At 39.0% G+C, this 16,309-nt stretch overlaps 2 protein-coding genes across 5 annotated transcripts; one reads left to right on the top strand and one right to left on the bottom strand.

Moving 5' to 3' along the window:
- Positions 1 to 802: 802 nt before the first annotated feature.
- On the bottom strand, positions 803 to 2,059 carry LOC135642279 (inactive protein RESTRICTED TEV MOVEMENT 2-like). The gene is made up of 2 exons (XM_065158287.1): positions 1,692 to 2,059; positions 803 to 1,584 (listed from the first exon to the last, which is right to left on the bottom strand). The coding sequence occupies exons 1-2, from the start codon at positions 1,801 to 1,803 to the stop codon at positions 893 to 895; spliced, it is 804 nt and encodes a 267-aa protein (XP_065014359.1). The 5' UTR covers positions 1,804 to 2,059; the 3' UTR covers positions 803 to 892.
- A 2,986-nt stretch (positions 2,060 to 5,045) lies between these two features.
- Positions 5,046 to 15,735, top strand: LOC103993084 (helicase sen1). Of its 4 annotated transcripts, none has more exons than XM_018829178.2 (8): positions 5,046 to 5,153; positions 6,948 to 8,445; positions 9,410 to 9,598; positions 11,317 to 11,412; positions 11,591 to 11,756; positions 12,366 to 12,498; positions 12,585 to 14,351; positions 14,442 to 15,735. In XM_018829178.2, exons 2-8 carry the CDS (start codon positions 7,062 to 7,064, stop codon positions 14,853 to 14,855), a joined length of 4,149 nt encoding a protein of 1,382 aa, XP_018684723.2. In that variant the 5' UTR covers positions 5,046 to 5,153; positions 6,948 to 7,061; the 3' UTR covers positions 14,856 to 15,735. The 4 variants fall into 4 exon arrangements, with proteins under 4 accessions (XP_018684723.2, XP_009411306.2, XP_009411307.2 ...); XM_009413031.3 differs by having other exon boundaries at positions 12,363 to 12,498; XM_009413032.3 differs by having other exon boundaries at positions 9,407 to 9,598.
- The last annotated feature ends 574 nt before the right edge of the window (positions 15,736 to 16,309 follow it).

Raw genomic sequence — 16,309 nt, 5'->3', positions numbered from 1 at the left:
ACATTAGCTTAGGAACCTAATTAGTTTCTCCATCGTCAATCAACTATGTGCCTTTATTCTAACTCTTGACTATCATTTGGACTATTGGAATCAGTGTTCATAATGAATGTACAACATACATTATCATGTAATTGCAATCCTTGAGGGAATTATTTGTTTTGTCAGGTCTTAAGAGATGGGCAGACTCATTATGAATGGCAAAGGATCATTACATCACACTGCAACAGGTATTAATTACTCTGTAAGCCTGTCATCTTTTCACATCTTTCTTCTCTTTGAATTGCTAAAAGACAATAATAATATATTGGGAGTTGTAAATAAAATGGACCAAAATAGGGAAAATAATAATATTATCTATGGAGCTAATGATAATCGAATAGAACTTCGTCAAAAAGGGAGATCACTTGCCCCGGAAACTGGTTATGATTAATGGAACACTTGTAATTGTGGTCATCACTTCAAAAGTAATGGAAGATTCAGATGTTAACACGTACCTGAAATGTATCAGCATTCTACCCTTCGGCAAGCATCGGAGATCCTTCCCAAGAGTGCAAGTCCTAAAAGAATATTATTTGAGGGAGGTGATGTTGTGTCAGGACTGCCACTGCAAGAACATTACTCGGATAAACGGATTGTTCTAGTAAATGATTCCTCTTGAATTTTCTAAATCTGTGCAGAAAACAATACTGTTCCAATGATCCAGTCTTGTGTATTACTCGTTTGTGCAGAAAACATTTTTCTGATAGTCTTGAAGATATAATTTACATACAATATAGCACCAAATGTCTCTTTCAAAGCAGTATTTCAACGTGAACGATTGACCTCCTTTTCCTTTATTTCCTTTATATATCATTTACATGTACTAGCACAAGTTCTTCAGCTCGAAATGGAACTACGGAGACTCGTAGTTATCCATCTGCATGGGCCTTTTCAGTGAATATGTTACATACAACACTACTCCCACTAAGACCACAATGGCTAAAGCTCCACTGACCATGACTCGCATGCGCCTATACAAGCCATATCCCAATAGTTGCACCTTCTTCGGATCCCCCAGCATGCGTCCATGCCCAGCTGCGGTTCCTTGCTCCTGCGTCATTGCCTTCTTCTTCTTCTTGGTTTCAGCACCCTCCTCATGTAGTTTCGCATCATCGTTGCCCATCTTTTTCTCTTCGACCTTGTGCACATCTTTGCTTGCATCGAGCGACTCCTTCTTCCTCTCGTCCTTCGGTTGCTTGTTGATGCTGTCGTCTGACTCTTGATCTGGTCTTGACTTGGTTTTCTGGGTCGTGTCACTTTTGCTGCCATCAGCTTTCGTCTCCGTCGTAGCTTTTGGATCCGGTGCAGCTTCTGGGGCCTTTGCGTTCTCATCTTTTGTGCCAGTTTGGGCGACAAACTTTGGAAGTATGATACGAAGAAGCCCATTCTCAAACTTAGCGCTGATGTCACTGACGTTGCAGTAATCCGGTACGTAGAACTCCTTGAGAAAGCGTTTCCACCGGTCGTTGATCAGGGGGCGTTCTCCGCTGATCTTTAGCTTGCCATAGTCGTCGATTTGGAGCTTGATTTGCTCCCTGTTGAAATCTACATGTATACAGAAACTGAACATGTTATAGCAGCAACAAGAACAAGAAGGCTCTCTCCTTCGTTGCCGACAACAAAATAGAAGGGCGTAGAGAGAGAATGCGAGCCTGGGAGCTGGAGAAGGAAAGTCTCTGCGTCTTTTCCTCTAATGACTTCGTGTGGAGGAACAAAATCATCGTAGATTTGTCGCCCGGGAGCAGCCGAAGGCCGTCTCTCCATGAAACCCTTTCAGTTTGCTTCCTTCCCCTTGAAACTCGAATCACATGCCTTCACGAACGAAGGCAATAAATAGGCGAGAGAGATCCCTTTGGGTGTTGCTCTGCTCATACCCACTGATGTTGTTCCTTGGGAGGTTATGCCTTCTTCATATGGTTCCTTGGGAGGTCGCTATACCTTTCATTCTGCTTCTGGTCGGGTCATCTCCGCGCAAAGCAAAGGAAAGAGAAGGTTCCTTGTCTCGCCTGCACTCTTCTCTTCCATGTTACTCCCACGATTATCGACGAAGCCAACCATAAGATTCCAGTCTCATCCCTCTCCGGGTTAAAATTAATATTGTCATGTTTACTAATTACAAAAAAATATAGTAATTTATTTGACAATATTAAATTCGTGTTTTAGTTTTTAATTATTATTATTTTTTATTAGACAGTAATCAGACGATATTTAGATGACCGATTCAAAGTCAAAAGTTCAATATCTGCATGAGTTTGAAATCACAACATAAACTACTCATGTAGAACGACTTTCTTCTCCTTTGGCATTTCTAACGGAGGAAACAGATCTCATGTGCTTGTTGACTTTTGGAATGCCCAATCCTCTTGAAAGGACTGAAAAATCAGATTACCATGAGTTTTGGGTGTAAACCTTTTGACTTTGATGAGAAAATTCCAAATGCTTTCCTCTTCTCCATCTGCAAAGGAATTTGGTATTTGCTCACGCATGGCGTTTGCAGCTCGAGGCTATTAAGATCCAACTATTCACTCTCAGTTCCTTTGACCAATGATGATCGATGTCAAATCCCTCGTAATCCCTGAACACAATTTTGCACGTCTGCAAATCTTTACTACTTTACAAGAGAAAGGTATATAGTTTATTTTCATTGAGAAATAAAATTGAAATACAACTGATTGAATCACAAGTTTGTTATTTTTAAAGATAAAATCTAATTATTTATAATATATAAAACATATAGATAATTTTATAAAGACAATTTGTGTAGGATAGAAAAGGATAATTAATGATAGGGATACTTAATAAGAGGGTAACCAACATATATTTCCTCTCCTTCGTTATTATAATAATAAAAACTTAAATACTTTTTAAAGATAAATATACTTAATGATAATAGATACGATATCAAAAATATTCCAATCCATTGTGATATTTGAATCTATTATAACTATTTTTCAACTTCCAACCCAAGTAAAATTTAGTTAGCAATAATTACAATTGGCAACCCTCATTGTTGTTGACACTCACTTACTCTATATAGTCATTAAAAAAATATATATTAAATATAATATCCTAATTACTAATTATATATATATATATATATATTTACAAACTTACAAAAATATTACTCACCTCTTTTCTTTGTTTTATTTAATTATGTAATATTTTTTTATCACCTCTTCTTATATTAATTTAATAAAAGGTCGTATAAAAGTGAAAGAGTTTATTAGAATTAAGTGATAAATTTAAAATATTTATATTTATTTATTATGGTCATTGAGAGTTTATAAAATCTATATTTATAATTTACATTGTTTATCAGATATGAATTATAAGTTAAATATAGGAATTTGATATATCTCATAAGAGGTTTCGAGGAGATTGATCTCTTGCGGATGGATACATAAGAGTATGACTTAGACAGATCAATTAAGTCCATAATATATAATATAATGATAAAACTTGCAGATGAATACGTAAGCGTACCGAACTATTCAAACAAGATCAATTAAACAACGAAACAATAAGTCTAGTTAATAGAGACTCTACTTAGCTGCATCCCAACATCTCACATCTCAAACGCTGTCAATTAGGTAGGTTGGGCTCTGTCGCTGCCAGCGTTACATGGTCAATCACAATCACGTCATCGCCAAAATTGGCAGCCATTTTATGTCCTGTTTATGTTGATTAAGTATTTAGGAGACAGTGCCTTCAATATTAGACATATCAGGACAGGGTTTGACATTCTGTATCATTAATCTAGAAGCTGATAGACTACGTAACCCCCTATCCAATAATTCCATAATATTAAGTGAAATCATAAAATTATAATATGAATGACTAGATGATCGGCTAATTATTGTTAATTTAGACTCGTCAAATTAATGAGTCGGCATGAAATTGAGCTTCACGTATTAAGCTAATAAAGCATAATTTCGGACTTTCGTTAATTTTGGACATTGACAAAGAAATTTAGCAACTTCTTTGAATATTCTAATCACGAAACAAAGTAACTTTGACGTATGACTTCCTAATCGAGGTTCTGACTATCCTACGATCAAGCTAGAAAAAATTATAATATAATGAATATGTCGCGTTAGCCACAATCGGAACGAAAAATATATTTGGTTTAGCGAACAAAAATATATTCATTTGGATGTTGGAGCGGTTTAATCTCGAATCCAATTCACTATGATATTATATAAAATTATACGAGAATGTCAACATTCAATCAAACTCGAAAATAGTTTTCTCATAAGATAGAGACTCAAAATATATATCCTTATTAATTGATTCCAACCTCAATTTTTCTTGTGAAATTATAACCACGAATCGTGATTAACCCGAATTTTTATTTTAAATTCTGATTGACATCGATCGAATCAAGTTCTTTTGATTGATTACTGTATTGGTTCGATCGAATCGGCCATTTAGTTTTGGTAGCGAGTAACCAAAACGTTAAGAGAGAGAACGAGGACTAGATTCACTAAATCGCCCTGGAAATTTGATTCGGGATTATATGCTCTCTCTCAAAGATGGCAATGTTCCCAAAACACATTCTATCTAAATGGTGCAATCCCGAATTATGTTTCGATCCCAATTATGTTGGATCCGAGTCGAGCCTAAATGCATATTGATCGAGTGCGAAATGACGTGATCGCCCACCTTATTTATCCGTGGCGTCCCTTCGGCTGATCTCGGCAGCGCGACGAACATGGCATCCTGCGATCTCGGTCAAATGCCTTCCCAACCCCAACCGCGACCGGATTTCCTCGGATCTACTCCCCGCCCCCTCTCTCATAGGGGGGTGGCACCGTCGAAAAATAGAGTAAGTATAACATTCCTAATCCGGCGTTGCGAAATTCGAATCACAGCCGTCCGACTCAGCGTCACGTGGTAGGGCACGTGTCCCGGAGGCTTGTGTTTGGTGACCGACGAGTCTATAAGTAGCGGCCGATGGCTCCCTCCACTCCTCACCTCTGCATCGCGACCGCGAGGCGATCATTCCCCCCACCCCCCCCCACCCCTCTCTCTCTCTCTCTCTCTCTCTCTTGGAAGCACTCGCAAGCGGCTGCCCTTTCTCCCGGCCCCCTTTGCTCCCCCGCGCGCGTTTCTGGGTGAGATCTCGCCTCCTTGGTTCCTTCCTCGTGCTTTTGATCGCTGCAAGATGCCCTAGGACAGCCGGTTGCCCGTGCCTGCGAAACCCTAGTTATCGCCCGAGCTAGGACTGTTCTCGCGGCCGGCTGCGAATTTACCGAGGATTCCGGGTGGAAATTTGTCCTTTTCTGGTGGATTGACTACCAGGGTTGGTGGAGCACGTGTTCTGATCTATGTGATCGGCACTATGAACTTGTGATCTCATAATTTAACAAGTAGGGCAAAATGGGTGCCCCCTCAGTGGGGGTTGATCCGATTATCATCTTCGAGAGGTCAATGATGGTTTTTTAGTGGACAATTGATTCCATTGAGCAACCATTTTTGTTTAGCTCAAGTATATGTGGTACCGAGTAGTTGTTCTGACGATTGATCCTTTGTTGATTAGGGTTAGTAATAGTAAATTAGCCTAACATTGCAAAAAAAAGGATTGTTAGATCTATGATTTTCTTTGATATGTAAAGCAATAGCCCCTAATGATCATGAACTGTTTGATCACTTTCTTATTCCTCTGTTTTTCAGCTGTCGTGATATACTTGAAAATTGCAACGCTTTACTGTTTAACACTCTGCATGTATGTTTAGGTACAATAATATTGTCGTACACAAGATTTGTGCTATGATGTTGTTACATATCACTTACGATGTTGTATTATGACTTCTATTTTCGTGATTTTAACAGTTTGATGGAAGTATAGTGTTGTTTACACCATGAACAAAATGTCAGACTTGTTTTTCACTATTGGTAAGTTATGTAGGTTAGTTCTGTAGGGTCTAAATGGTCTTATTTTGGTTGCGAGTTGACTTACCTATGCACAATGAACATACGATGATCAATAAAACAGTGAGGTAATATGTTATTATGTGTGATATGTCAAGTGTACATGAGGAGAATGCCATATTACTGGCTTTATGCGTGGGTTATATACAAAATTTTCTTGGTTTATAGACACAATAATGTTAAAGGTTGATCTTATGAATCCTGCAATAATGGAGCATCCAATAAATACATGTTTATGAATACAATTTCCTTCTGTAATTGGTCATTTATTGAGAATTTTAGTGCTGGAACTTGTTTCATGAAAACATTTAGAAGGTAATTTGCTTTTAGATCTTGATAATCACAAGTCAGCAACCTGATTATACAAGACCAACTGTAGAGGATTTCAACCTATGAATGTGGACTAGAATGTGAATGTCAAGTCACATTCATCTCATTGATGATTTCTAATTGTATCTACTCCTTCTGGAGAAGCCTGCCTACAAACGTATAATTCTGTTTGTCCAAATGAATACCTTAATCTATTTAGCAATCGGTGATACCCACTGATATAGGGTCATGTCAGGTTTGATTCTCTTCTTTTTTGATATGCTTGTTTTATATTAATGACTGTCAACTTTCATTCACATTTCACAATGCAGAGAATTATGTAATGTTTACTCTACATGCAACTTTGAATATCTGAACATGCATTCTATTGAAGTTGTGATAATCTGGATACTAGCATTTGGACATTTTCTTTCAGTCCAGGAAACTATCATGATCACTATTTTGACATTTTCAGCTAAACGAGCTAAATTTGCTTTTGTAGTACGTATGTAGACCACATCATTGGATATAGATAGACAATAATTTGAAATAACTAGGAATTTAGATTTTTTTCCCTTTCATCTCTGAAATGACAGCTGGCAATTTTCTTTGTTACTTCAGTTCAATGTTGTGGCCTCTTCAATACTTATTCTAAACTTGATTTGCAGAAAATTTGCTCAGGAGGTACGCTTTCCAAAAAAAATTAAAAAATGAAGAAGGTTCAGGAATGATGCTCTATATATAACGCAGATCGAATTACCTTTTATGTGTATACACATGAAATGGGGTGTCATCAAAGGCCATTTTTTGATCTTAATGAGCTACCGGTGGAAGAGGAAGATGAGAATGATGATCCTCTCATCTATCAGTCCCAAAAATCTCTTCCAGATGCCAATTTAAACAGCTCAAATCTGCTTTCACCATCAGAAGGATGTCAAGGAATGCTGAATAACCATACATTCTCACATGCATCAACAGGTTCAGGTTTTCAACCTTTTGTTAGAAAAAATGACTTGCAGAAATCGAAAGTGCTTAAGCTATCTGGTAGTGAATCAAATGCCAACCAAACTTTGACTTCTATAGCTGCAAGTTTTGAGGATGATAATAAAAACAGCAAGCTAGTGTCATCAGGTAGTCAGGATGTCCAAACGGTTGAAAGAGAAGATGGCGAATGGTCTGATATGGATGGCAACATAGATCAAAGTGTAGGCATTACAAGCAGTTTACACGAGTCCCTTGGTGCTGAATTTGCAGAGAAGCAGATTGTGGATGAAGAAAGTGAGCCTGATTTTGTTAAAGCTGATGAGAATAGTCAGAATGATTCTAATAGCTTTGTTGGAACTAGCGATAATGAAGTTGGTGAATCTTTAAAAAACCTGCAAGATAATGGCTCTATGGTGTTCGAGACCCACAGAAATACAGATTTTGACTCAAAGGTAGAGGTACCTGCTGATTGTGTGGAGGAATCTTCAGTTGCAAAAGTAAAAGAAGTTAGAGGAGTTGAAGCCAGTCATGCTCTGAGATTTGCAAATAATCCTGTGAAAAGGCCTAAACTTGATGAGCACAAGGAGGCAATGCTAGGGAAGAAAAGAGCCAGACAAACTGTCTTTATAAATGTGGAGGATGCTAAGCGAGCGAGTACTGTGAAAACAACAACACCTAGAAGGCAAACTTCTTTTCCGGCACCTATTGTTACACGTCCCTCTAAGGATTCATTTCGTGCTAACAATTCTGTTGTTGACCGGAGTCTTGAAAGACAGAATCAGCCAATAACCAAAGACCAGAATCAATCTGATATCCTGGGCATTGAGGGTAGTTCACTCATGGAAATTGACCAAAAAAATGAATTAAATGGGGATGTAGTCTCAGGAGGTCTAGTTCGCTCTAAGAAGCTAAACCACAATGATTGCTCTTCGGAAATATATGCACCACCAGGTCCAAGGCAAGGTCCATGGAAGCAATCTGTGGACAACAGACTGTTAAAAAATTCTGCAGTGTCATCTAGGAAGCCTCCTGTCTCTGGGCAAGGTAACACAGATAAAAAATTGGGAACAAAGAGGAATTCTTCTTCCAAGAGGCAGATTTCGACAAACCCACAGTACCAAGATACATCAGTAGAACGCCTATTGAGGGAGGTGACAAATGAGAAGTTTTGGCATCATCCAGGTTTGGCACGTGCTTTGCTTCTTCTCATTGCTCAGTCCCAAGAGACATCTTGCTTTTGTCCTTTGATCTTAGTTGTACTCCAGATTAATGACACTGAAATATGAGATGTTTTATGTTAGTTTTATTGGAAGAAAAGTGGAGGAAGGTCAGGTTTCTCTCAGGTTCCTTAGGACTCTATTTGCAGGATTTTTGGATGCTAGAATTGGTGTGAACACCTATACTTCTTTCTTTTTTACCAAGATAACAACTGAGGCATCAGTGAGAACTGAACCTTAGGGTTGACTACTTGATGCCTGGTGGTTGTAACTTTCATCGTAGCTTATTTTGCAGTCATTTGTGGGAATAAGAGAAAATTTGTGATAGTGCGCACTAAGGATGTTAAGTACATTTATTAGGTGAACTGGATTTCTAGCATTAAGTTGTTAGTGATAAGTACCGTGAACACAATGCATTTGATAACCATGTGGAGATGTTATTTTTAATGGAATTTACTTGGACTTCAATTTGTTAGGCTTGAGTTATTGAGATTATTAAGTTCTATTGGATCTAAACTTAGAACTTTTTTGTGTTTGCTATGAATTTTAGTTTACTTTTCTTTCATGTACATGGAAAACTTCTTGATTTGTAATGCTCTTCCTGTGATTTGTTGGTGATAGTGATACTACGGATGTACTTATCAAAATTATTTTGTTACAAAGTACATAGAATATCTTTTTCTCCAGTTGTATTACTGCTTATGTTGACTGGTCATCCTAGATGTATATTTGTTAGGATCACATATGTAGGATTTTTGTCAAGAATGTTTTGGCCTTTGTTATTGACTATAACCTTATAGTGACTCGTCTTATAATAGTTTATGTGAATTAGTTTTATTGTTTTATTTGAATGCTCTTGATTTAACTAGTGATATTACCCTACTTGTAGCTCATAGTGTTGAATATAACAAATATCTGGTTTTTAGCAGAGGAGACGGAGCTGCAGCGTGTGCCTGGGCATTTTGAGTCTGTTGAAGAGTATGTGAGAGTCCTTGAGCCTTTGCTTTTTGAGGAATGCCGAGCGCAATTGTACAGCACCTATGAGGAGCTTCAGGAGACTATAACAAGGGATGCACATATAATGGTCCGTGTAAAAAATGTTGAAAGACGAGAAAGAGGTGAGCACATTGCAGTCATAGATTATCCCTTTCTGACATATCATCATGAAGTTGTTTACTTTCATCTTCTATCTTCATTGGCAGACCTAGTATTGATCAAGTCAATACGGGCACAAATCTAACTATAATGTTGTACATGATGCTTTACATTGTGAGTTTACATAAGCAAAATTTTGTGTTTTTAATCCTTAATGAATATAAGCTGTTCATTGGTCTTTAGTCTATTATTTCTAAGTAGTCATTATATCTCTTCATGTAGTCTAGTCACAATGTTCTTAATTTTTTGATTTCCTTGGTAGTGTTCTGTCCTTTTGCCTCTATGCTTTATATGTTTGTCTTTATCAAGGATTGCTGTACCACTCAAAATGGTATGTACTAGTCCAGGTGTGAATCGATACGTGGACCACCCCGTTTCCGGTGGTCTGAATTAAAATAACAAAAAAAATCAAAAAGTGGTGGGTCTTAGTCCATGTCAGTGTTAAAAAAAAGACAGATTAGGGCTCTTCTTGTGTACGAAGCCGTGGCATTGCCTCTTCGCTGTTGTGGTGCTGCATCGGCGCTACCTCTTTGCTGCTTTGCCACTGCGATACTGCAGCAGCATTGCCGCTTTGATGCTGTGATGTTACAACTTCCGTTCGACACTGTTGCTACTGTTGTTGCTTCCCAGGTCGCTGCACTTCTCCTTTTCTTTTTCTTCTTTTTCTTCCTTCTTCCTGTCTTCTTCTTCCTCATTTGTTCCTCCACCGGACCTTCCTCTTCAACCTCTTTTTCTTCCTCGTCAAAACAGTAGTATGCATCAGCATATCGTACGTCGATACACTGATATGGGGCAGCACATGTCGTGTCATCGGTAGGTCAGAACATTGGCTCGGACCGGTAAGTCAAACCTTGGTCCTGATCTTTTAGCCTTAATTTTATTCAACAACATATAGATAGGTGATTGATAATGGTACCATCAATTAAGTAGACTAAAATGGTGAAACTCAATATTTTAGTAGTGAATTTAGCCTCTAGAAGAGTGTTAGGAAGTGTACCTGATTGTTTAATGTCTACAATAATTGTGTTGCCGATTTGACACAAATTGGAATCTTGATTCTCTGGTCATTTGATATGAGCTTAACTGAGGAATGGAATGCATGTTGCATAAGGTGATGCTAAATATATTTCCATCCTTCACCATAGAAGGTCAATGGCTCCTCAAAAGGTCAAAGTGGACATTGGAGGTCTTTTATGTTAGACTAAGAAATGTTATATGAAGGCTTCTAGTGACAACCTAAGGCATAGTTATTTTGTTTAAATTAAGCATTGACTTTCTGTAGGGTACAGAACTTGCTTAGAAGATAATATGCCTGTTTTATGCAGGTCAAGCTAGCCAGTGATCTGTGAAAGTATATGTTCTGCAAAGGAACAATACTTGCTGCTACAGTGGCTGGCTGAGTAGTTTTTCTTCCTTCAAGAGAGTATTGACTGGTACAAGTTAATGCTTAAATGTTCATTAACTTTTCTTCTTAATTCTTGCTGGGTGGGACTTTAGTTTATTTAGATTGTGCATCATTTACACTGTATTCACACTGATTGTTATTTTTTTTTTCAATGTGCAACTAATAAGTTATTTGCTCAGTTATGTGCACGCTGATTACTCCTGAATTAGCATAATATGGTTGCTGCATGCTCGTCTGAATGTCCTGTTAATGTCGTTTCATATTGTTAAAATTCAGGGTGGTATGATGCCATAGTTCTTCCAGTTCATGATTGCAAATGGAATTTTAAGGAAGGTGATGTTGCAGTTTTGGCATACCCAAGGGCTGGTGCAGGTATGACTTTGTCCTTTAACTCTTTTATGCTGGTTATAACATGATATTATGCATGAGCTTGTATATGCTTTATCATTTACTAGGATTTGACTTCTGAAAAATGTGATATACTCTGATATTTTTTGTTATGACATGTTTTTATATGTCTCACACTAATGCCTTGTCCTTCTGGAAGCAGCCAGATCTAGTAGGAGAAATAGTTTTGCTGCAAACGAAGATGATATTGAACATGAGGTTAATGGACGTGTTGTGGGTACGGTTAGACGTCATATCCCCATTGACACACGTGACCCCCTTGGAGCAATTCTTCATTTCTTTGTTGGGGATTTGTATGATTCTAGTAGGTAATATCCACCTTTGTGTTTTTAATTTTTACTTTTTCAATGAATACATAAGGGCTACCAGGAATTCTAGATTGGTTTTTTTACTAGTTAAGATTGCACTTGTAAAACAGTCAATTAGCAAAGATAATGCATTCACTCAATGGAATACAAATTTTCATCAGGTGACTTTTTTCTTACATGGAAATATAACATAAGTTAAACTCACATAGATTTATTATATGCTAAACTTGTTGGTGACATCTAGTGAGCTATACATGCCTAGACATCTAGTGAGCTAAACTCACATGGTGAGGTTAAATGGCTGATACCATTGTTGATGTATTCACCATATGTGCCTCAATAATATATGAATATATCTCATCCCTTTCCTGTTAAACGGCATATAGACATCTGTAGACATCTGTATGTGTCCGTGTGTAAATCTGGTTTGTTCTTCTGCGTTGAGTTTGATACGATATTTTGGCCTTGGGTAGTGTTTGCTGCTAACATTACAGAGGTTATATTTACTTTTAGATATGCCTGCAACTGTGTTTCAATATGTTGACAGACATTGACAGGATGACACTGCAAAACAATATTCTAACAGCAATAATATTTTGACCTCAGCAGCAGGATGAATGATGATCATATCCTTAGGAAGCTTCAACCCAAGAGTACTTGGTATCTATCTGTCCTTGGATCCCTTGCAACTACTCAGCGTGAATACATTGCACTGCATGCATTTCGCCGTCTTAATTTGCAGGTGACGTACCACACCTATCTTATGGCATAAAGTTCTTCAATTTACATTTCCATTTCCACTCATGCTGATGAAATCTACTTATATAGATGCAAGCTGCAATATTGAAGCCTAGTCCAGAACATTTCCCTAAGTATGAAGAGCAGACTCCTGCTATGCCTGATTGTTTTACTCAAAATTTTGTTGATCATCTGCATAGGACGTTTAATGGTCCACAGCTGGCTGCAATTCAGTGGGCTGCTATGCACACTGCTGCAGGTACAAACAGTGGAGCAACAAAGCGGCAAGATCCTTGGCCTTTTACGCTTGTTCAAGGCCCACCAGGCACTGGGAAAACACATACTGTTTGGGGAATGCTTAATGTCATTCATCTCGTCCAGTATCAGCATTACTACACTGCACTTCTCAAGAAACTTGCTCCAGAAAGTTATAAGCAAACAATTGAGAGCAATTCTGAGAGTGTTATTTCAGGATCAATAGATGAAGTCTTGCAGAATATGGACCAAAGTCTCTTACGCACTCTGCCAAAACTTTGTCCTAAACCAAGAATGCTTGTGTGTGCTCCTTCAAATGCTGCCACAGATGAGTTGGTAGCACGTGTTCTCGATCGTGGTTTCATTGATGGAGAAATGAAGGTCTATCGGCCTGATGTTGCTCGTGTTGGAGTAGATTCACAAACCAGGGCTGCACAGGCAGTTTCTGTTGAGCGAAGAACTGAACAGCTTTTGCTGAAGAGCCGTGAAGAAGTAGCTGGCTGGTTGCATCAGTTCAAAGTTCGTGAATCTGCTCTTGCGCAGGAAATACTTTCTCTGCAGCGAGATCTTAGTGTTGCAGCTGCTGCAAGTCGGTCACAAGGATCTGTTGGTGTGGATCCTGATGTCCTGGCTGCCCGTGACCAGAATCGTGATGTGCTACTTCAGAAGCTTGCTGCAGCTATAGAGAACAGAGACAAAGTTTTGGTTGAGTTGTCACGCCTCGCTATTTTAGAAAGTAAATTTCGTGCTGGAAGTAACTTTAATTTGGAAGATGCTCGGGCCAGCCTTGAAGCAAGTTTTGCCAATGAAGCTGAAATTGTTTTCACAACAGTGTCAAGCAGTGGCCGCAAGATATTCTCTCGCCTTACTCATGGATTTGATATGGTGGTTATTGATGAGGCTGCACAGGCCAGTGAGGTTGCAGTCCTTCCGCCACTCTCACTTGGTGCAGCAAGATGTGTTTTGGTCGGTGATCCGCAGCAACTTCCTGCAACTGTTATAAGTAAAGCTGCTGGAACTTTGCTTTATAGCAGAAGCCTTTTTGAGAGATTTCAACAGGCAGGATGCCCAACTCTGCTATTGTCTGTACAGTACAGGATGCATCCTCAGATCCGTGATTTCCCATCACGATACTTCTATCAAGGACGCTTGACAGACAGTGAGAGCATTGCCAATTTAGCTGATGAAGTTTACTATAAAGATCCTTTATTGCGGCCTTATGTCTTTTATGATATCATGCACGGACGGGAATCCCATAGGGGTGGATCTGTCTCCTACCAGAATGTTCATGAAGCACAATTTTCATTGCGGTTGTATGAACATCTTCAGAAGTTTGTGAAAGCAAGTAGTGGAAAAAAGGTCTCTGTTGGGATAATTACGCCATATAAACTTCAGTTGAAGTGTCTTCAACAAGAATTTGAGGAGGTTTTGAACTCAGAGGAGGGGAAGGATATCTATATCAACACTATCGATGCATTTCAGGGTCAAGAGCGTGATGTAATAATTATGTCATGTGTCCGGGCCTCAAACCATGGGGTAGGATTTGTTGCTGATATTCGACGCATGAATGTTGCTCTTACTCGTGCTAGGAGGGCGCTTTGGGTAACCTTTTTTACTCTCATACTATATTTGATACATCATGTTATCTTTGGAAACTTGTTGACTAATGTTGTATGATCAATTTGATTATAGGTGGTTGGCAATGCCAATGCTCTCATTCAGTCAGAGGACTGGGCTGCTCTGATTGCTGATGCTAAATCAAGAGAATGCTTTGTTGACATGGAAAACATCCCCAAGGAATTCTTGGTACTGAAGGGGTCCGCTGCATCTCCTGCAAAGGGTTCCTCGAACAACATGAGGAATTCAAGAACTGGTGGGCAAAGACAACGACATTTGGATATGCTCGCTGGACCCAAGTCTGGAGCACAGTCTGAAGATGAAGACAAGTCAAGCTCTTTTCTGCCAAGAAATGGTGGCTATAGGAATTTAAAATTCAACGCGATATCTTTGGATCTGGGGCATTCAAATGAAAGGTCTCGAGATGGTTCTCATTATGGCGTTACGAGGAGGCAAAATACTTCTGTTGCTTCACGAAAGGAGATATAATGTGGAGTTGAGACCTCCAGGCAGCTATCTGGTTCCTCAAGTAGAAACATCTGACCGGGCTATATCTGGGATCTCAGACACTCAAAACAGATTCATTTGAACTGGCAGGACAAGGAGCTTTCTCTGTAGGTTGTACATGTTCCTTCCTTTTTTTTGTCTCTTGCAGGAAAGCCCCTTTGTAATGCTGATATGCCTGGTCAGACGGTTGGAAGTGGTAGAAACATGTGCTAATCTAATCACAAGGGTAAGCGAAGGGATTTATTTTTTGGAGATAGATCGAGGAGGCTGAGTATAGGTTGTCTGCATGGTTGGAAGTTGGAAAGAAGCATGCGTCATGAGCCTAAGAGATCTAAAACTGCATCCGTCATGTAAAGAGTTTGTACCTCGATGTTAAATATGAAGCGTCAATATACATCACCTGTCAAGCAAGAATCATGTGCCTTCTGGTAGTTGAAGTGGGGCTCCAACAAGAAGAATCTGGAGGTTATGTGAATGAGAGTTGGCATACCATTGTTGGTGCAGGCTTAAGGTAAGGGTGCAGGACCGTGGGCATAAGTCCTTGAAAACTTTATGACATCGGCAGCTCGCAGCTCGAATGGGTTTAAATTTGAAGCAGAATTTAAACTTCATTATCACTGTGCAGTAGAATATGCTTTATATACTGGCCATGTTCTGTGTCCAAGTGTATTGTACAAAAGCAACTGACGTCAAATTTGTAGGGGAAACACGATATTATGTGAAGGGTGAACTTTGACTGGGAGTTGGCTTCTTCAGGGAACAAGCCAGCGTTTTTTTTTTTGTACTTGGAACACAGGCTATCTTTAGGCCACCCTTCTTTTGTATCTTACAAGTAAGATTGAATAGAAATTTTATTCTTTCATTGCTAAAACTTTTTTTTTGCTTTGTTACGTCTGATATAACATCAACAATTGCTCTGTATGCGTACGTATCCATATGTTTAATACCTCACTCTCGTCGCTCAAATTGCTATAGAACAGGTTTAGCTCTGGTTCTCTGCTGTCTGTCATGATGATCAGTCTAGTGTCTCTTATGGGGAACATTGAGGCCTTTGATATTCAACGGATCCTCGTCTGACCCTTGGAAACCTGATGCGATTTTGAACGTATAAACTGCTTCAGATAGATGGGCTACTGAAAGGGAACAACAACTAGCTGTAGGGCTCATCCTCACATCTTATATTTGTTTGACCTTCCCTAACCTCAAATGCTGCTTCGTTTCCGCACCCCCACCCCCCTCCACCCCGCCAATTTTGAGTAGGTGAGGGGGTGACTAATAGGGCATCTCTCTCTCTCTCTCTCTCTCTCTCTCTCTCTCTCTCTCTCTCGCAAATGTGTTTCTATTTCTTATATAATCTATCGTCTCACTCACGTGTGATTGTCCACAACTTCTTAATCGTCATATCATCCTCTTCCCTTCCATCGTCCTCGCCTACA

Source organism: Musa acuminata, chromosome BXJ3-7 (assembly GCF_036884655.1).
Source record: "Musa acuminata AAA Group cultivar baxijiao chromosome BXJ3-7, Cavendish_Baxijiao_AAA, whole genome shotgun sequence".
NCBI classification, from domain to species: Eukaryota; Viridiplantae; Streptophyta; class Magnoliopsida; order Zingiberales; family Musaceae; genus Musa; species Musa acuminata.
Note: the sequence above shows the minus strand (reverse complement) of the source record. Positions and strands in the feature narration are given on the sequence as shown.

Coding starts and splice junctions, on each gene's coding strand:
- LOC103993084 (XM_009413030.3), top strand. CDS start 7,062: ATGGGGTGTCATCAAAGGCCATTTTTTGATCTTAATGAGCTACCGGTG. Junction 8,446..9,406: donor GAAGTTTTGGCATCATCCAG/GTTTGGCACGTG, acceptor TCTGGTTTTTAG/CAGAGGAGACGGAGCTGCAG. Junction 11,757..12,362: donor GATTTGTATGATTCTAGTAG/GTAATATCCACC, acceptor TTTTGACCTCAG/CAGCAGGATGAATGATGATC.
- LOC135642279 (XM_065158287.1), bottom strand. CDS start 1,803: ATGGAGAGACGGCCTTCGGCTGCTCCCGGGCGACAAATCTACGATGAT. Junction 1,585..1,691: donor TTTCCTTCTCCAGCTCCCAG/GCTCGCATTCTC, acceptor GTATACATGTAG/ATTTCAACAGGGAGCAAATC.